At 43.3% G+C, this 21,462-nt stretch overlaps 1 protein-coding gene across 6 annotated transcripts in view; it reads right to left on the bottom strand.

Annotated features, from left to right (window-relative positions):
* SH3PXD2A (SH3 and PX domains 2A) overlaps nucleotides 1-21,462 on the bottom strand; it is a 271,897-nt gene that overhangs the window by 58,638 nt on the left and 191,797 nt on the right. For all 6 annotated transcript variants that reach the window (XM_068139450.1, XM_068139448.1, XM_068139449.1 and 3 more), the window contains one exon: nucleotides 20,821-20,952. In XM_068139450.1, coding sequence (XP_067995551.1) covers nucleotides 20,821-20,952 — 132 coding nt within the window. The remainder of the gene's footprint in view (nucleotides 1-20,820; nucleotides 20,953-21,462) is intronic.

Below are 21,462 nucleotides of genomic sequence, written 5' to 3'. Positions count from 1 at the left end.
TGAACTTTTACAGAAAGCCAAAAGCACAGTGACAAAGAAAGATCCCTAAACAGACCCACAGAGATCCCATCCCCGCCTGAGGGTACACCCAAGACCCCCAGGGCTTCTTCTTCCCCCTCCCACTGCTAGGCTAGTCTCAGCTGGCCAGATCTGAGACTGCCCATCCCCCCATGGCCTTGGGCCCAGCCAGGCCCAAAGCCAGAAGACATCTCCCCCAGTTACCGGCTGACGGAGGAGGAAGAAAAGAGAAGAGGGCGTGCTAGACTCCGCACTGGATCTTATAGTGGGTGCAAAGAATTGTGGTAGGAAATACTACATAATTTCCTGTGTCCACCCCTCTGGGCTGGACTTCTGGACACAGGAAGTAAACATTGCAGGGGGGCACCCAGCTCAAACTGCAACAAAAGGAGATTCAACATCTGGTCTGCACTCTTGCATCTCACAAGCCATTAATGCCTTATCACCTGGCTCACCAATGCTGTGCCTAATAACCTTTACCAGACTACTCATTCTGAGGACCATGGCTTTTTGTCATAGCTGAAGTTACGGTCTGGAAGCTATTCCAGAAAGAAACACCAGCAACTAGTATCTGAGAAATTATCATATAGACATCTAACCTGGTTTCCAAGATACTTGAAGATTTCGATGAGAAGGTAGAAAGATTCAACCTTGCAACACTTGTTTAGTTGGATTTTAATTTATTTAACTTTGATATTGGTTTTTTTCCCCTGACATTTCAGCTTTTGCAACACCTTCCACAGTCTCAGAAAACCTCAAGGATGATCTAGACAAAACCTCAGATATTTCTGTCAGTCTATCACATTAGCACATGAGGTCAGAATGACCAAGACAAAGCCCTATGCATCACAACTATTTCAGAATACGGTTTGACTTCATGACCTGTTTTCTAGTTTGAGCAAAATGCAGAGCTATATTTTCATAGTCTCCTAAAGCCTGAGAAGATCTAATTTTATAGGAGGACATGATCTGCTTCCACTTGGATACAATGCGATGGATGTGTGATCAGATGCAATGTGACAGAGGGAGGTGATCTCAAAGTGCCTTCCCACTACAAGAAGGAATTAATCACTTTTGCTCATGTTTCTTTCTTTTAAGTCCTGATCTCTAAGGAGAAGATCATTTTCATTACAGTAACCTTAGGGCTCAGAATGACATTTGATATATTTGCTGATATGACTTACAGATGTCAGCATGAGCTGCCTGTCCTAATGCTCCTTCCTTCAGGAGTGTAGAAACTTCACACCCACATCCCTTATCCTCATGGTATTTCTTTGCCATAGAAAATAGGATGGGCAAACCCATTAACCAGTTGACTTAGTTTTCTTACTCTCTTTCCTCTCCATTAGTAGGACAATCTCCTACAACAAGGGGGTCAGAAAAAGCTGAATCTATCTTTGAGCAGAGGCTGTCTCTTCATTTCTGACCTATCTTCTGCCCAGAGGTAGCTCTGATAGTTGCCAGCAGCGTTGCTTCCCCCCCACCACAAAGCAGTGGAGTTACTCATCTTTCATGCCATTTCCACCTCTGTTTTTACAGTTGTAAAAAATGTTCCCATGCAGTGCACTTATAAATAACAACAGAAAACTTCTTTTCACTTGGACTATCCAAGTAGGTTGCAGTTGCCTATTCAGTAAAGGTATTTAGCAGGAAAATGGTGAAATGCCCCCAAACCACATGTTCTAATCAAGTGTAGGCTTAAGCACTTTGCTCAGCTGAGGAGCAGAGCCAAGGAATGAGCAACATTTTTAAGATATAAAAACCCCATCTGTGAGAAGCCACTTGTTCCTTTACTGAGGATGATGCCTGTGCTGCAGTGCCATTAGACTTTTAACTCATCACAGCTTTGTGCTGTCACTTCCAGCCTTGTTTGCTTTTCCTTCCAACTATATCACAGGCCTTTGGACGAGTCTACGCTTATTTATTCACAGCTCAATTTTCAAATCCTGAGCCAGACCCAGCAAGCAGCTTCTCCAGATGAGGTCCTAGAAAATAGCTAAAGAGGTTTCAATACAGCAAAGTAAGAAAATCACATTTGCTTCCTTTCTCAACTACATATGGGACCCAGGTATTTCACAGCAAGTAAGAAAAGTGAGATGAAGCCTTTGTGACTGGGAAAAAAAGTCACAAACCCCACTTCCAGCCCAAATATATAAAGATATTTAATATATAGGTTACTTACCTACCCCAAACATAAGGTCAGCTTCAGGTTAGAACAAAATAGAATAAACCAGGTTGGAAAAGATCTTTGAGACCATCAAATCCAACCTATCACCCAACACCATCTAATCAACTAAACCATGGCACCAGGCACCCCATCCAGTCTCTTCCTAAACACCTCCAGTGATGGTGACTCACCCACCTCCTTGGGCAGCCCATTCCAATGGCCAATCACTCTTTCTATGAAGAGCTAACATCCAGCTTAAACCTCCCCTGGCACAGCTTGAAACTGTGTCCTCTTGTTCTGCTTCAAACCACCATTCCTTTAATGAAATACTTGCAATCCTACTCAGTTTCAAAGTTAGCAAGAACCAAACACACCATAAAGAGAAATGGCTGATGCACCCCCTGCTTGCTCGGGCAAGCTGAAGGTTTCAAGAAAAAGAACAAAATGAACTTTGGTTTGACTCCTCTGTGCTCGGAATCACTCTGCAACAATGATTCCCTGCTGCCAACACACACTCCAGCTCCGAGAGTGGGAACGGCAGCGTCCAAGCCAAACACACGCGTGGCTGGAGAGACTCGCAGCAGATTAGACAGCTCTGCTTTGTACTGATACATGAAATACATCTGGGGCACTCCGGCTATATTAAGGGCACATTCCTTGGCTCAGCCCATGCTTGTTGAGCACCACCACAGGCACCAGTGACGCTTGTTTCTAGAACACTGATACAGCACTTCCAGCAGCACTCCAAGCCGGCAGATGGATATCCCTGGGAATTAGACTTGTGAAACACCCCTGAAGGGTTGATTTTCTCACTCAGATTATCTAAGTCTGCACACGGAAAACTTGCCAAAACTACCCTTATTCTAAATCACGATGAAATGCTCAGTAAGAGGCTGGATTTACAGAAAGCCAGCTGCAAGCAAAAGACAGTTATTGGTTACCAGTGTCACAAGCATCTTGAGGAGTCCACTCAGATTACAAATACAACTGTATGTCCAAGCCAAGATCCAACCTTGAAGTCCAACACTTGATTCATATTGCACATTTGGAATCAAGTTGTTGTCACTCCAGACACAGTGGCTCTCTAGAGAGTTGACATCCTCCAGAGACACATGGCTGCAAGTGGCCCCATTTCCCAAGGTGTGTTGTTGTTTGGGTTTTTTGGTTTGGTTTGGCTTTTGTTTGTTTGGGCTTTTTGTGATTTTCAAATTCTTTTTAAACATTAACTCAAGTGTACCAAGCTCTTTTGAGTTTAGATGTCATGGCTTTTTCATGGATTCAGCAATATGGCTTTCAACTGCGTAATGTGAATGCCCAATTTAACATTAGAAAGTACCAGTAACATCACTGTTCATGTAAATCAAAGGGTGCCAGAAGATTTAGGAAGAGAACAGACATCTTTGTCAGCAGCAGCTCTTGCCCATGCAGCACAACCTGTGCCAACAAGAATTCCAGCACCTTCCAGTCGTACTTGTGCTAGTCTCATCACAACATCCACACCATGCAGTGGTTTCAGGTTTCCAAACCAGAAACGTTGCTGGATTTCCAGTTTCTGGATATCCACGTGCCAGTGCACAACAACAACAACAAAACAGATTCTGAGGAATTTCATTTTTTCCAGACTACATACCAGGCTCAATTCCTTATTCTCTGTTACTATCATCTTGACAATTTTCAGCTCCTCAGATTTACGATCATTCCTAGCAAAGTATTTTATCCACAAATAAACTCAACCATCCTTTTTCTGAAGGCAAGGGGAAAATATATAGAAAGCACACAGATGTTTGGCACGTACATCAAAGCTAGGCTAGTCAGTACAAAAACCCTCTCCAAAAACCCCTGACGTTCTCAATGCTTTAACAATACAACCAAATTTTAAATATGAACAGAGGGTGATTCCAAATGGGTACATAACATCTACTATAATAAATTAATTGGAAGTGCACAGAAACCTGGACTCCAGAAGGCTGTATGCTGTATTAACTTCATGTGCCACTTTGTTCTGTGAGGCCAGTCGCACCGGGCTAAGCAAATCTTTGTTTTCACACGAATATGAAGTTAGATGAGGCTGGGCAGTGATATCAACTCTTGGCCAGTAGGTATCAACTTACTGTCTTTGGTGAAGTCATGCTCACGTCCTCCATGCAGTTGGAGAATATGGTATTTGGCTCTTCAGAGCCTGTGATTTGCTGATGGCCCATGTACATTCACTTAGATGCTCTTGGATCTTTGGAAAGCAGAGAGCACTTTCCCTTATGGCAATACTTTGTAACTTCAGCACGTAGCACCTTTTCCAAAAGAGGACAGATGTGCAGGAGTAGTTTCAGCCTTCCAAGAAGTTTCCATTAGGATCTTTATTTTTCTCTGGCTGTGTAGTTTGACAGCATAACCATGGCCCCTGCAAGGCTGGAAGTTGATGCTTGACCAATATATGCTGCAAGCAGATCATCCAGCTGAGGCACTGCCCATTTGTTCCCCAGGTTCAGAGCTGCTGTGAGGAGGTCTGCCAGCACACAGCTACTCACCCTTTCCTCAGGAGCTTTGAAAAGGGCATCATAGAAGAATATCTTGAGCCCAGCTTATCTTACAGATAAGATTTCAGTCTGAACCCATTATGTCAAACAGGCTTGAGAGGTAGAAAAGTATCATGGTATGGGTGGAGGAGAATAGCTTTGTTTGGTTTTCAGAATACTGTATATCCTAGTTACAGGAAAGAAGCCAGCAATAATGCCTATCCCACTCACAGTCCAGTTTTATTTTTCAGTTTTGCAAGGCTTTGAAGAGGAGAGCAAGGAAAAGGAAAATCCTGAGCTCCAAGAATTTGAATCTTGGCATGCCAAAGCCATCAGTAGAAATGCCTGGATTTTCCACGATGGCTTGGATACAAGCCACAGTAAGAGAAGCCACTTCATAGTAAAGCTCCTGTCCATGAGGAGACACTTCAGATCACTCAGCTTCAGAAAGAAGGGAGAATTCACTACAGGGAGAATTGATCTACACCTGAACCGCTCCTGCACAGTAATCAGGCTATTCAGTTAACTGGGGGGGGACTAAGGAACAAGCAAATCTGCTATCACATTCCACAGAAAAGCATCAAAACCATTATTATGCTGAAGGTGGATTACTCTGGGCTAACGTAGTAGAAACCCTGTGTAAAGCAGAAGGGGAAAGAAGATGATTGTATCCTAAAACTCCAAGGGAAGGTCAGGTTTTCAAGTAGGGATTTGGATGCTGGAAGCCTGCAAAAGTTAACCTTTTGCTAACTGCACATACACCTTAGGCACATTCCTATTAGGACTCACTAAATTTTGCTTACTCTCTTCTTTTTTTTTTTTTTTTCCTTTCTGTCTTTCTTTTTTTCTTTTTTTAAACTTTTTTATTAAATCTTTGGCCAGGAAACCTTGGTGCTGCTGTCACATGATTAAGAAGTTACTCACTAATTCGGCAGCAACGCCAGGCTCCAGAGTCTTTGGCTGTAGCCACTGTACAAAGAGCATTTGGGATCCTGTGGTATCTCACAGCTTTCCTCCAAGACTGACATTAAACAAAAGCCTCCTATCCAAAACAAAAGCACTAGACTGAACACAACCCACATTCCTCCTTATTTTGGGAAAGTGTGGACTGGAATCCCTAACTTCTCATCTTGAACCCATGTGTAGCTGTTCAAGTGTAGTTCAGGAGCCAGACAATATTTACAGCTTATTCTTGTGAATGCCATAGAAAGCTAATGAAAGAGTGTGAGAATCATCAACAAAATGTAGTACAAAATGCAGCACAGAATAAACTGGAGCAAACCCCTATCATATCGATACCACTGCTGCCCACCAAGAACCTTTTGCTGCACAGAAGAGATGTGGTGGGGGGAATGTGCAATTTAGTGATGAGTTGAGAGCTTGAAAACTCCAGTTTTATGAAGGGAGGCTGGGCACTCAGGTCCCACTTTACCCCAAGCCTGCTCCTCATTTTCATTAGAAGCTGCACTTAAGATTTTCCAGACTCTCTGCCATCTATTCAGAAACCAGTCATGAGCAGAAATGGCAAGTTCTACACTACTGCCAGGTCTTCTGCCCCTACTTGGTCACACCACGAAGTCCTCTGCCTCTCGATTCTCTTGTGCCAACCTTCCAACAGTAATTTCTGAGCACTTTTGGGCACAATTCCACCTACAAGATACTACTGGCTTTGAAATAGGACAGAAACATCCAAATACAAATTGAAAGCACTTGCTCAAAAGACTCCACTAGCATCTCAATAGTTCTTGACTAGTCAACACCTTACATTTTTATTTTTAAAAATGTACTTCTACCACAGTTCTTGGACTCCTTAAGTCAACATCATCAAATTCCACTATGGATTTAGACTTCACAACATGACTTCAGTTCTCCAAGCACAGAGTAAGAGTCTTGTGAGAAGATTTTCCTTCTGCCAGCTTCCACTTCCAAGTTCTCCAGAGCTGGATAGTAAAGAAGCAAAACAGGATAGCTGCGTAACAGCGGTCAGCCTCCTACGCACTCAAGAGCTTCCTGGCTACTGCTGCATTATGCATTTCATAAGCTGTTAAACAAAGTCAGGGCTAACTGTGTGCCCATTGGTTTAGAACCTGCATGGCACAGGGCTCACATGCTATGCCAGTGGAATATCCAGACATGAGCATGTGACAGGAGGCACAGCTCTGTCATTTCAGGGAAGATTATGAAGCCATACGCATCCAGTAAAACAAAAACCTGATGTGGTTCATCTTGAGAAACAGAAAGGGGCACACAAATATCAAGCCCAGGTGGGCACCCAGCTGTAGGAACTAGGATGATCAGAAACTGTTTGTTGATTCCAACAAAGCTGTTACATCACTTCACTGGCAAGACTGCGCAAGTCCAGTCAATCACTGCCTCACTGTTGGCATCCCTGAATATAAAGCAGCAAAAGAGCTGAGAAAGATGGGTGGAAAACATGACCAGTTACACAACTCATCTTTCTCCTCCATATTAGAATTTAGCTCAGACACCAGAGAGCAAAGCAGGCAAAAGAAAGGTGTGCATGACAGAGAGAACTGAGCAGCAGACATGAAGAAAGAAGTTAATTTTAATGCTGCTTTGCCTCTCAGGCCACAAGGCACCTCCTGTAACTAACGTACCTGGAGCATTTTCAAGGGTGCTTGTCATATACTACTCACAAACTTCATGGAATTAACAGTACAGCCTATGGGACACATCACACCTAGATTTTTCTTTTGCCTCATGTTAAAAACTCGTAAGGAATAAACCAGCAGCTTCTCCCTCCTCTTCAAAAACATGCAAAGGACTCTTTACAGATTAGATATTACTGAAGCTACAGACACACTCCAGGAGCATGTACCACCAAAATAAAAGCCCTGAGTTACTTCACATCATTAACTATACTGTTTTCTGCCATTCATTCTCTAGTTGTTTGTTATATCACTGAGGGAAGTGGTCTGTCTGAAGTGTGAGTAGGCCATAGGTAAGCATTCAGTGGAACTTTGTCACCTCCAGCCTTGCAAACTTGCCTTTACAGGTTAACTTCTCCTGGGAGCAAGTGGCTGTCCAGCTTCAGAAGTCAAAAGGTAAGCAGTTCTGGCCTTCGTTGGGGATCCAGTTGAAAAGGTGTGACTACAGTTGTGGAATTTGCTCAAGTGATGACTGCTTTTACCAGTCCAGGTCAGGCTCAGCCACAGCAATTGAGGCTCTTTCCTGCCAACTCATGTACAAGAAAAACACTTATGAACCAATGGATGGTCTCACTCAAGAGCTCTACTTAACAGGTGCAGTTCTACACCATCCACCAAGACTTGATGAAGGCACAGCTCTGAGAGATCTACAGAAAAATGCCTCAGCACCACATTCTCAAGGCTAAGGCAAAACTTCAGTCCCACAGAAACACAGGATTTTGATTTCCTTAAGCTGAGGAACACTCTGTGTTACACTTCGTTAGATCAGGATGTGCTCCTTACAGGTGAAACTAGCAGAAGCAATCATGAAAGATCAAAAGGCACTAACCACATGCTGTTCAGTAGAAAAGAACAACAAACACAGCAGAATCTATGATACCCAGGAAGGAAGTCACTAATCTTCACCTGCACTCAGTTACCCTTGTTTTGGGCCTTCCCTCCTGCATGTACTTAAGTTTCTACCAAATTTACTTGAGGCCAGTCAGATGGTCCACTCAGGAGTATGCTTAAATGAGAGGCAATGATAAAGAGGAAAGATTATAATGATTTAGCATTATGGAGAAGAATTACTAGTTTAAGCAAGTTACAGCTGGAGAAGATTCCATTCCTGATGTACCAAAGACCCAGCACTCTTCTTTTATAGGAGCCAGGGTAGCTCACTTGGCAGCCTGCAGCCTTTGCCAAGGTGTGGAGGAGTTTGGCTCAGTCACTTTTTCTATTCCTTTTGCTGCACTGCCCCTAAGACACACTTGTCAAGAGCAAGTGCGAGCACTGTCAGTCACTCAGCTTTTACCATGTCTGCACATAATTGGTGGAAAAAAGGCCTTTGTGCAGCTCAAGCACACCACGCAAGGAAGTCTCAACACCAGCATGTCACAGCATTGCAAAGGGTGGCTACATCTTTAATGGAAGCTTCCCTGAAACTACCCTTTTTCCCCCAAATGCCACTACACAATTCCTAGTAGCCTGAGCCAAATCTGAACCAGTGCCAGCAAATCATCCCCAGAGCCCTTCAGTCCCTGAGTTCACATATGTACACTCTACATCCTCCTCAGGGAATGCGGGTTTCTGTTTGGGATTGTTTACAAGAGACTTGGGGGTGGCACAGGGAAAGCACCACCCTTTCATGTGGCTGGCTCTTAAACTGGATACTTCTGCAAAAAAAAAAGAAAGTCTTAAACTTCCCAGATCACAGCTGAGTGGAAGTGCTCAGGCACCAATGCCCAGAGGCTCACTTCTTATTTTAAAAGCAACAGTCTAATAGCCCAGAAAGTGTCAGCTCCAAAAATACACCAAAGACGTCTGAATGACCGAGTGTCTATTTTAACTTGTAGCTGGTACGTGAAGCAGCTCTGCTTGTTATGCTCAGGAGAATCAAAAGAGACAATGGACATGCCAATTTCTGGTCATTCTACTTTTATTCAGGGATGTTTCAGTCACAGAAGGTCTACCTGAGGCAAGGGAATGATTTGCAAGCTCACCCTGAGCATACAGACATGCAGTAATTTTGGTTTTCATACTCTGCAGAGTTTTCTTCTAGATAATAGTAAAGAATTTTAGTCAGTTTAAGAATAAGCCTCCAAGAAACCATCTCTCAGATTCCTGATCCTGTTTTCTGGCAAATAAACAAGCTTCACCTTCTCTCCCAAAAGTGAGAGTGCGCTCTTTTCCCTGCCCACACCCAGAAACATAGATTTCATGCCTGAGTAGGGACTGTGTTCAGGGTTTCTTTAACTTCATTTCAGTTTCAGCACACTGAAATTTGTTACTGCATTTGTCAGGTTTTGTATACAGTCACCTGGACTTCCTAGGAGATATTGTCTTTAAGAAGGATACATTTCACCTGCACATATGGTGACCATTTGACAGTCAGCACAGTGCCTCAAGACCTGGACATCAAATCATGAAGGTGTTATCTTACACTTGTCAGACAGTGCAGACATGTGCTTGCCAGTGTTAGTCTAGGTAGTCAAGCTGCTGCTAATCATGAAAGAGCAACAACATATTTTCTCTTTTATCCAAGTATCAAACCAGACTGGGATTCTTAATCAAATGTATGGCAGCTGTATTAATACAGGAGCAAAGTGAAGTTACGTCTGCAGCATGAGCGCACCCAGTATTGCCCTTACCCTCCAGCTACTGGAAGATATGCTTGCATCGATGCCCTTCCCACCAGCACACTACCAGAAAAGGTGTGCAGGCATAATGGGAGACAGTAAAAGATCAGCAAGAGGCAGTTCTGTGAACAGAATTAAAACAGCTTCTCAAAGCAACACACTAGGGCTTTCCAGGATGCATTCACATTGCAGGGAGAAACAGGAGATACAGACTCCAGCAAGGTCTGGGAAATACTTGACTTAAGCATTAAGCTGAAGTTTGACTGCAGTGCCAATGCAAGTTCAGTCCAGTTTTATTTGAAATAAAGTGATGTCCCATTGCATGTGAAACTTTCAGATGAAGTCACACAGTATCAAGATACAGAAAAAAAAATATTAATGAACTGGCCAATAAAAATAGTTAAGAAGCCAGACAGTAAAGCAGAGATCCAAGAGAGCCCATCTCATCCCCTGCATCTTCCAGAACTGCCTCAGTTAATCCAGCCATGAGCCAACATCTTTCTACCACAAAGTAATTAAAGTCTCCATCAAGAATGTTGGAAAGTCTGGTGTCCCAGCCTGAGGGGCAGACAGGAAGAGCTGACATATATCCCTTTGTCAAGCCACCCCCTGAAATCTGATTATGGAACTCCTAAGCATGACAATTACTTCTATAGGTTCTGCTTAATCTGAAGATGGACAAGAAATTGGCTTGTGGGGAAACTGAACTCTTTAACATGAAAACCAAAAGTAAGGAGTTATGTTGCTGGTTGTAACTGAAATGTGTCTGCTAATGATTACAGCTTCCATTTTACTGCCAAAGTATTATTAGAACTGCTTATTTGCTGTGCAGCTTTGGGGAAAGAAAAAAGCCAACAACAAAAAAAAAAACAACACCCAACCACCAACCAAAACCAAACCTCTTCCATCCTTTATTAATCTTGTCCTCATATGACACAACAAAAATGCACCAACAGTCTGCTTACTTTGAAAAACAGGCCTGAAAGTCACCACAAGAGCTAAGGCTTTCTCGATTAACTAGAACAAAGGGCAGAAGACTTCAGTCACCATGCATTAAGTTTACTCTTTTCAGGGTTTATTCAAAAGCATTTCAGTAACTTGCTTTCTCAAAAGAAACTTTGCTATAACATACACCTATGAAAGCAATGCTTTTTAACTTTTTTAAAGGTAGTCATATTCCAAGGAACATAGCCTGAAAGTACCTACAGGACTCATGGGAAGGCCTTAGTTAATATCCTTGTATCTTCTTGGCCTCAGGTAGTTTCTTGCAGCAGTTTTGAGCTGGTGACCTATTTGGCTGATATAGGAAACCGAATCATTAGAAAGTTTATGTATTCTAATATGAAAAGCAGATTTTCCTTGGAAACATTTTCTTGGGGCAGGCTTCAGGGTCTTGCAACTGGCAGTGACTGCATAAACAGAGGAGGTAACGAGTACAGACTCCAACCAGGGATGCTGTGTAAATTTTTTTTCCTTTTCAGCCTGCCATCCTGGGCTCCAAACAGGGTATGAAGTGGAAACAGAGAATTTAACTATCTGCCTGAGTATCAAGTCTCAGCACAGCAGGATTAGATGAGAAGGGAATGAACGGGGAACTCGCAGGCAGCTGGAAATTTCAGAACTGAAGTTTTCAGAGGCCTGATAGGGAGTCTACTATTCAGAAGTACTTAGCTGTGTTATGTGGCAAACTTCAAGGTGGCATTGCTTGTTGTCCTGGCTTCTCCATGCTTTCTAGTGCACGCTGTTCCTTGAAGGCTAAATTGCCTTTATAGACAACTAAGTCTTCAAGTTTGTGGTTTCAGCAGTCACATCCCACCCTCTCCCCAGCAAGGAGACTAACAGGGCAGTCTCAGAAGTCCTGGAAGAAATTTCACGCCCACTGCAATGAAACATGAACATGTTCCTAGGGCCTCATGTGTCTCAGGCCCATAGATATGGGGAAGTCAAGACAGTTGCAGAAAAGAAATAATCTTTGCAAGGGCTGACATTGACTTGCCCACCCTCCCTTTGAACTACACTTCTTCTGGTTTGGAGACTAGAAAAGTCTCCATGCATTCTGATCTGGCAACCTCTTTCAGTTCTGCCTGCATGAAGGTTTTGCCTCTGCAGGTGGGCTTCCTCTGATGGATGTTGAAGGCATGGGAATTCCTCTCCCATGGGCTCCCATTCCCATCTGAAATATTAGAAAGATGTAGAACTGAAAATGTAGTATTTTGTTCCATATCAAGCCAGGTAGAAGGAAGTTTAAGAGGGAATCTGTATACTTAAGTGAGATGTTTAAAAGACAGTACACGTGAAAAACAGCCCTATAAATATCTCGAGACTTCCTATCCACAGCAATAAACCTTCCTTTTAGCTTAGGGAAGTTTGGGGGTGGGGGAGAATTGTCCCAGAAACACTGTATCATCTAAAGGAGAGATGAGTACAGAAGTCAAAGTGGCTGGACTTCAGATGTCTCCATAAAAAGAAAGAAACCCAAACACATAACTGAAGTAGCTTTGTCAAAACACTAGTTGCCCAAGATTATGACAAACAATGGAAATAGGACTAAAAAATTAATATAAACCACACTGCAACTCAAAGCATTTGAGAAAACATGCTCCAGAGGAATGATTTCAAATTGGAAGCTCAGTTTTATTGTGTCTATCTGGAGAGATGTTTATTTAAAACAACATAAAAGCAAACACTATGTAGAGGGGAATCTGCTAGATACTCTTAAAGAGGAGATTGCTTTAGAGAAATGACCCCATGACATCTCTTGTGTCCCTATTACTTATTAATCATTCTACTCTCTCTATGGAAGAATGAGATGAGGCAGCATTGCTTTGAAAACAGTAATTAATTTCCTACTATACTGAAAAGGTCCATGAAGGAGCAGCACTACCACTTAACTTCAGCAAGGCTTTATGAATGCACTGATGGTCACTTTACTATGACATTCAGCTGTCACCAACTCAAGTGGGACCTGAATAAAACAAGTCATCAATCAACTCCTGCATCCCAACAAGCAAAACATCCCTGCTAGAACAGAGCTCCAGAATAGCCTGGAGATGTCCCAGGAAAGCTTCAACAGAATTAGGCACTGCAAAGGGCACAGTGTGACCGGGCAGTCGTATTTCAAGTGCTCCTAATGAGCCTGTCACCAGGTCAGAGCAAGTACACCCTGCAGTTCAAAGCTGAGCAAAGGAAAACCAAGCATCAATGTCTAAGAAATGCAGAAGGGCTTTCCAGAAGATGGAAATGGGATAGCACAATTAAAAGTACTATCTCTCTATCCTTGTCACTGGGCTGGAACAAGCATTCTCAGCAGAAAAGTAGGGGCCGACCTCTACCCTATGCACAGTTACAAAACCAAAGGTATTTCGGAGGTGGCAATAGAAAACAATCTAACTTTCCAGTGATAGGGAGCAACTATAAACAGATTATTAACCCTGCTTTGATTCTAGTGCAGAGAATTGCCTTCTAAGGTCTTAAACACAGAAACAAACATCACTTGTCATGCAAATTACTAGGTGAGGAGAGGAAAGTCATTTAGACATCACAAGGAAGCAGCATGAATATTACAACACATTCAGAATGCAAGTACTTTGTTTTATGCAGGAACCTCCAAACCTCTACTGAGATGTTGTGGTGGTGGTGCTCAAGTAATAAGCAGGTCTAGAAACGTCAGGCTGAAGAGTTTATCATTACACCCTATGTACAGGGCAGCCTTAAACTGCAACTCAGAGGTAACTGCTTCAGAAGTGTTGTGGGATGTTTCCTTTCTGGACACAGTAGATCTAAGTTAAGTTCTTGAAACTCAGGGGAGGGCTTCAGGCATACCAACATCCTCTTCCTGCTAAAAGTTGAACACCAAGAACAAGAAAGCAGCCACCACCTCCTTATCCTTGCAGAGACACACATTTAAAAATCCAGTCAGACTAGAAAAAACAAAGGTAAGGAAAAAATCCCAGGCCAGAAAATAGCTTACAAAACAGAATCACCAGAGAGGGCAGCGTAGACAGTCAAGGGCCGCTTCCAGCTTAGCAAATCTGTTAAAGTCATTAGTGTCACCCCCATCCTTGGGCTCCCAGGGGCAAGAGATGAGGATGGAGGGGTCCTCTTCATCTCCTGCTGATCTGGCTGTTTCTGGTGTGAATGGAAATTCACTATTCATTCAACTGTTTGCTAACAGGCCACTGGAAGAGGGAGTGCCTGTTTGTAGGGTTGGTCAGGCACTGTATTCCCAGAAAAGGTCTATCTCCACTTAGAACTTGGCTAGAGCAAGTAATCACATCCAGTTTTATCACTCCGGTAGAAGTTTGTCTCAGGCTTCCCCTGGAGCCAGCACGGAGCCTGGATTAGTCTAAATGTTCCTATCCACTCCACTGACTTTGACAAACACAGCACCTAGGCTCCCTCCATGCACATCAGCTTCCAGACAGCTAAAGCTTAAAATAAAACTCACCCTTTGCAACCAGACACATAACAGGATGCTTTTCTTACACTGCTGCAAAACAAAGCCATAGAGTAGCCAAACTTAATCACTACCTCCAAAAAGCCTGAAGATACCTGTGCACTGAGACCAGCAAGTGCCATTGAGCATCCTTACCCTCACAACAGATGTGTCTGAAACTCTGCCTGCACAGAGAAGCCCTCCTCCAGCCCCTGAGCTGCCAGCATCTGAAGGAGAAAAGCATCTCTGCTTTGCCATCTTTGTCCTGATTCAGAGGGAAAACTTCCACAAACACTATTTTAGGACATTAAACACCTTAGCCAAAAAATCCTGATCACTCACCCTGCCTCCTCAGATGTTTGTCTGCCTTAGTACTTATGCTGGGCAGAAAACTATGGTAGGACAGGAACTGATTCATAAGCAGATCATGTATCCTCTGTTGGTGATGGTCTCAGAAAGGCAGGCTGCATGGCATATCAGCTCTGTGTTCAGAACAGGGCACTGGAGTCCACAGGTCTTCATTTTTGAAGGAGAGGTTTAGAGGTCCTTAGACTCGGCTTGTTAAAGAGTTATGAGTACTAGTGCATGCAGGAATACTTACACAAACATTAAGTGGTGGTCACTCACCTAAACCTGTGCTAGGGAAAAGGTCTTCCAAGCTACAAAAGTGTTTGTTTCTTCCTCTCAAATTCCAGGCACAGTTCAAGGACTGATGAAGAGGAGAAGCTGCTGTATGAGGGAGTATTTACTTTTTATATCACAACCATGGTCTCTTACAAGGTTTATAATTCAAACACACAGTCATGCTGGGAAGAAATGGAAATGCAGAACACTGAAGTGGCTTTCTTAGAGCAAACAGCAGGGCATGGCTGGGTGTACAAACAGAAATCAAGTCCTGCCTTGCATCTGATAGATCACATTCTCCTGAAATGCTTTGTAAATAAAACAAAAGAGCTTTCCAGGGAAAGCCACCATGCACAATTACACCTGAAATAAGGCATGATGTTGGCAATCAGGCATACTCTCTCTGGCAACACATCTGACCAGTGGATGCAAACACTCATAAGCAAACATGGTAACTGTGTTTGCCATTTGGAGCAGAGCTACATCCACATTTGAAACCTAGGAAATTACTGGTGTGTCACTTATCTGTCAGAACAAATAAAAATATAGTGGAGACAGCTTTCACAAGGTAATACTAATGCTCAGAGACATTTGCTAGCAGTGCACAGGGTGTCAAGTTCCCCCTATGTACAAAGGGAGGATCATGGAGACAGCATCCTTGAGGAAGGAGTCAAGCAGAAAGCAGATGCACTACAGGAACAGTGGTCTTTATGGAATTTAAAACAAAACCCTCATCAACACTAAAGAAAGGGGACCAAAAATCAAGGCTACTTGGAAAAACATGCATGGCAGAGGGGATATAGAGCTGAGTTACAAAACAACAACAGACAACAAATCCCAAATAATCCCTCCCCTCCCCCCAAGTTTCTGTTTCTACGTGGAATGCTAAGGGTGCACCTTTAGCCAAGATGCAGTAGTTAACCATGAAAATAATCCTGGCCCAATTTGGTACCAAGTGAAACCCTGGAAAGCAACGCCTTCAAATAAAGGGTGCTCTGTTCCCCGTGAAGAAAGTTTCCAAAAGCTATTAATCCAAGGAGGAGTTTGCAATAGGGAAGCCAATACACACCCAAAAGTCAGTCTCAAGAGAGCTGTGGCCACTCTGTCCCCCTCCTAGATCACGATGGCTACATGTGAGCAGCACAAGTGAATTCAAATGGTATAGCAGAGCATACTGCCAGGCACACACTGGTCTCCTGATGCTGTGCAGACAGCTGACAAGTCCCAGGACCCATAAAGCCAGGGCACTATGACAAATAGAAACATTTCTTGTGGTGATATTTCAGTGCCATGCCCCACATCTCAGCTAAGAGAGTATCGCCTCTTCCCAGAGATCCCTTTGGGTCCTGGTAAAGCTACACTAACCATAATAGCTTTGTCTCATGTATTGCATGTAATATAATATTGGAAATTGGACTGCAGTTATATAATTGCAAAGGAAATGGCTATGGCTCTGCTCAGTGAAGCTGAAAATGCCATCCCAGGATGCCTCCACCACAGACAAGGCTCCTGAGGGCTGCGAGGGAAAAGCACCCATTCTGCCTAAGAGCAGAGCAGCAGTGGCAGCAGAGGTGCTCAGGAGTATGTTTAAACTTCACTGTCTGTCAGGTTTTCCATTGCAAACACTACTGCCACAGTTTATAGCTTGACCATTTCAAGCCATATCCACACAAAACTTGGCACTGAGGGAGCTGCTCTGGCCCAGTCCCTCCTCCTTTTACCTTTAAGAAATCTGTGCTGGATTCCTGCTTTGAAGTTACATTTCTTTTCTGCAGTAGAAATACATTTAAGTCATCCCACAAGGCTTTTTTGGTTAAGGTTTAAAAGGAAGCCTAAGTACTTGACAGAAGACTTAAGTCAACTATTCATATTGTTATTTTGAAAGAGCCCAGAAATGTTTAGATAGCATTGGACAGCACAGGTTGGTTACACAGTGCCTTTAAACAAATCACAGTCACTTCTAGCAAGCAACACAAGCCTGAAACTGCAGCCTGTTCCCAGACACCATCTGTAGAGCCTGCAAACCTCCATTTTTCTCCTGATGTGTTTGTGACCATTGCTACCACGGTTTCCTTCTCAACTAATGAAAAAAGAAAGAAGAAAGAGATGCATCACATACATCAGGCATAGTGTGGATTTTCTGCTCATGTCACCAAAATTAAGGTCTGAAGAACAGTTATTGAGCCAAGACAGGTATTTGCTGCAAAACCCAAGTGCCAATATCTATTACTACATAGTTTGTTCTGAAGTATAGAAATGCTACAGATTTCCTTCAGTCTAGCAAGGTTTACTTCTGTGGCATTTGCAGCAACAGTCAGGTTACAGTGACCCATGGGCTTCACAGCTGAGGGTTTCAGCAATTGTGCACTCCATATGCTGCACTGGCCTTTCTTTTAAGTCACAACACTGAACAGAAATTTCAAACGATGCCCAAGTTGTAACTTCAATTGGCACAATTAAGACAACCTATTCCAACTCTTTTAGTTAAAGAGAAAGCCAAGCATGAGACAAGGCCCTACCACATGAACCTGCACACATCTGCCTGCTGAATCCTTGAATACTCTCTCTCATAGATGAGAAAAGTAACACTGGATGATACTACAGTAAGTGCAAGACACTTACTTAAGAAGTTAACACAGCTTCATTATAACCAAATAGAACTACAATAAATCAGGTTCCACCCCCCTTTCTACCTCTGCCCTATACAGTGGCCTTTGAAGCTTACTTCCTTTCAAGGGGGGTACATAATTTGGAGGCAAACATTGGAAGAGATGGTAATTCTAGGTCAGGACAGGCCCTAGAATTGTTCAGAAGAAAACATCCAGCAGGACATGAAACAGGCACCATTGCTCAGAAAAGATTTTTTAGCTTTCCTATGCAAAAAACAGGGCCATTTGTCAAGTAAAGAGAAGGTGTTCTTCCCTGCAGATCTACACAACAATCCCAAGTTAAGTGCTTTTCCCACTCCAGGAAACAAAAGAACTGTTTAACTGTCCCTTGGCATTAGCAAGCAACCCTGTTCAGGCAAGGTTTTCAAAATCCATCGGTCATCTGTGCCTTTTCATATCTAGCTAGACCTCCAATGCTCTATGTATGTGTACACACAAGGAAGTTTGTGATACAGCACATCCAATGCTCATTGCTGCCTGATAGAATTTCTCAGTTACACAAATAACAAGCTACCCAGCATTCTTCAATAAAAGTAGTAACTCCCCCTGCTGCAGATAACATCCATAACACTTTACATCACCTGTGTCTATCTGGAGCAGGAGAAAAACAAGTTTACTTTATACAGTCACAGCTATACTTTCACCACACTTGTCAAGCCAACACAGATGAATTGCTACACATGTGCATCATCCAATAATGTTTTCTTGAAAAGGATATCCCCATGTTCTTAGAAGCCATAACCACATCTTCTAGGTTTGCCTGCTTATGCTGAAGGATACCCAAATTCAAATAACTCATGGGTTTTAAAAGTTGACAGTTGAGAAACTTTTGCCAGTTTCATTACATGCCCTTCATAGATGCTACTATAGCTGAAGAGACAAGAAGCCACAGTATTAAAGTCATTCCTGTGGTACCCCTAACCTAAGGGAGAAGGATAGTGTATGTTTGGAATCCTGTTCATAGAACAAATAAAACTATTTCCTTGCCAGAACAGTTAAAACAAACCCTCTCCACTGAGATGACAGGGGTTGGAAGGGACCCAAAGAGATCATTGAGTCCAAACCCCCTGCCAGAGTAGGACCATACAATCTAGCTCAGGTCACAGAGGAATGCATCTAGATGGGCCTTGAAAGTCTCCAGAGAAGGAGACTCCACAAGCTCTCTGGAGAGCCTGTTCCAGTGCTCTGTGACCCTTACAGTAAAGAAGTTCCTCCTTGTGTTGAGGTGGAACCTCCTGTGCTGCAGCTTATATCCATTGCTCCTTGACTTAATGTTGTTTTTAACAAAGTCTGCATCTGTATCTTTGTATTATACATACATATACACAAATGGAAAGATCATAGCATGGAGTTCAGACCTCACATTTCCTTCCTTGTTTACACAAACATTAAGAAAGCTGGCTGCTAAGCATCAGAATATGGTCTTCACTGTAATCCAAATTCAAGCATTCCTGGACACACTAATTAGATTCAAACCCTGACGCTCTCCATTTTTATCTCCACACACTGTGCGCGTTCAATACAGTATGATGGAAACTGCAAGACAGAAAGGCCACATTAAAAGAAAACACCAAATGAAACTGTAATTTGGAATTCAGACACTTCTTGCATTATTTAACAGTCCAGTTCCCTTAGCTCCATAAGCCATTATCCAAGGCAGGGGTATCACGGATAAGAATGTAAGCTGTGACAATAACCACGATTGTTTTGACAGCAGCAACACCCACTATTGTCAATGAGGAACCCTCAGGCTTGGAAGGGAGGATGTTTGTCCATTAGCCCAGACATAGTTTAAGAAGAGGTTCCCGTCATTGTCCCCCACTTTCAGCCAAAATGATTGCTTTAAGTGGGGCAGATGAGCCTCTACTAGCTTTGCAAGTGATCCAGTCAGTACCCGGGAGACAGGCACTTCTGTTCATGCTAGCCAGTGCATTTCCACACTATCCTTTTGGACACCATACTAAATCACCAGCCAGCAACTGATTGCATCACTTTGAGCCTTAGGCTTTCATACAGCAGAGAAATCACCACTCCATTGGAAGAAGGAAAAATCAAAACAAAACAGTGTATGGCCATCACTGGATAACCTGACTCAAAGCTCTAGAAGATGGACTTGAGTCTCTGATCAAGGTGCTCTGGTTTCCGTGTCCAGAACTCTCCAGAGACAGCCAGCAACGAGAGCCCTGAACATGGAACTACCACTGATGTGAGCCTTTGCTTGAATGGCTCCAAAACACCAGCAGCTCCTCTGGATGAGGACACACAAGTCACGAGTGGCCTGGAAATCATTCCTGGACAACAGCTTTGGATTAATACACAAGGATCACTGAAGGGGAGGAGGAGAGCTGCCGAAGACAGGCAGTTATTTGAACCAGCTGCTAACCCGCTCCAGCCACTCATGTACAGTCTCCTGCATTTGTTCAGCCTGACTCAAAGCTACCAGGCATCTAAGAGTTAAAGCATACAAAAGACATCTATACAAACACTTGCCAAAAGCTCATTTTCCAAGTGGAGGCCGGTTGTTCCACAGACGGCAGAAGAGGAGCTTTCATCTTGCTTTTAGATGGCAGCCTCTGCCTCCTTCCCTCAAAACTCCCCAATTAACAACTCTGCAAGCAGGTTTGAAACTGTGCATAGCCACGCATTTATCTACGCACATTCTCTCCCCTCCCTCCTGAGCTCTGGGCCACGGGCTAAGCTGTCAAGCCAAATTTCATCCCCAGCAATTTTTAAACACTCATGTTATAAACCCTCCACAAAGGGAGTTAGTAATGGAAATGCTGACAGAGACTTGAGACAGCAGGGCAACTATATCAGCCTACTATACATCAGTTTCATTAGCTGCAGATCCTTCTCTCCTTCACCTTCATTTTCCATTACCGTACTTTGGCTAATTAATGCACAAAACCTATGAAACATTCTTACAGTAGAAGGCAACATTTGGCCCCCAGCCCAAATCAACACTGAGAAACTTCAACATCCTCAGCCAGACATAGTAACTGTACCAGATGGAGCAGTCAGAAGTAGTGACGAGGGAAGCAAAAGAGGAGGAACACATGCAAAAATCAGACCACTGGATGAGGGAAAAAGCAGCAAACATGTCTTACCACTTTCGTTCTTCTCTATGACATCCACGACCTCTCCAGCCTGGAGGCTGATCTCAGAGTTCTCCTGCTTCTCATAGTTAGACACCACCACATATTGTTCCAGGATCATGGGTTCAGAGCTAGCATCAGCACCTGGAGAAGGGAAAAAGCAAGCTGTAAGCCAGCTTCCAGCCATGGCTCCTTGAAAGCGACCTCCGTCCATCTGATTCACAACAGGCCAACTTGTCACTAGAGCCAAGCAAATCAGCAAACAACCTTGGCTCACAGCATATCCCCAAATGGCTGGCCATATAGAAACAGCCTCCTCTGGCCCACAACTCAGCAGCACAGAGGGACATTGGAGAGAAGAAAAATTAAAAAGGGGAGGAAAAAAAAAAATACGAAGAGGAGCCGAAAACAGTGAATTAGTTGCAAAGTTTCATGATGGATGCTGGAAATAAACATCTTCCCAACATGGTTTCCACAATCCTTGCTCCCATTCAGAGTGAAAAATCCTGGGCAGAAGCAGCATAAATCCACAACTGAACCATCCCCCCAGTAAACCCAAAGAAAAAAAAAAACAGCTCTCCCCTTGGCGGCTCAGCTCTTTCTCCACTCTAAAGGCTTGAGCTGAAAGTCAAGAGGGGGCTGTAGATGCCAATC

Source organism: Melanerpes formicivorus, unplaced genomic scaffold, assembly GCF_026170545.1.
Source record: "Melanerpes formicivorus ecotype bairdi unplaced genomic scaffold, bMelFor1.0.p_v2 SCAF_6, whole genome shotgun sequence".
Classification (NCBI taxonomy): domain Eukaryota; kingdom Metazoa; phylum Chordata; class Aves; order Piciformes; family Picidae; genus Melanerpes; species Melanerpes formicivorus.
This window is presented reverse-complemented; position numbering and strand designations above follow the sequence as displayed.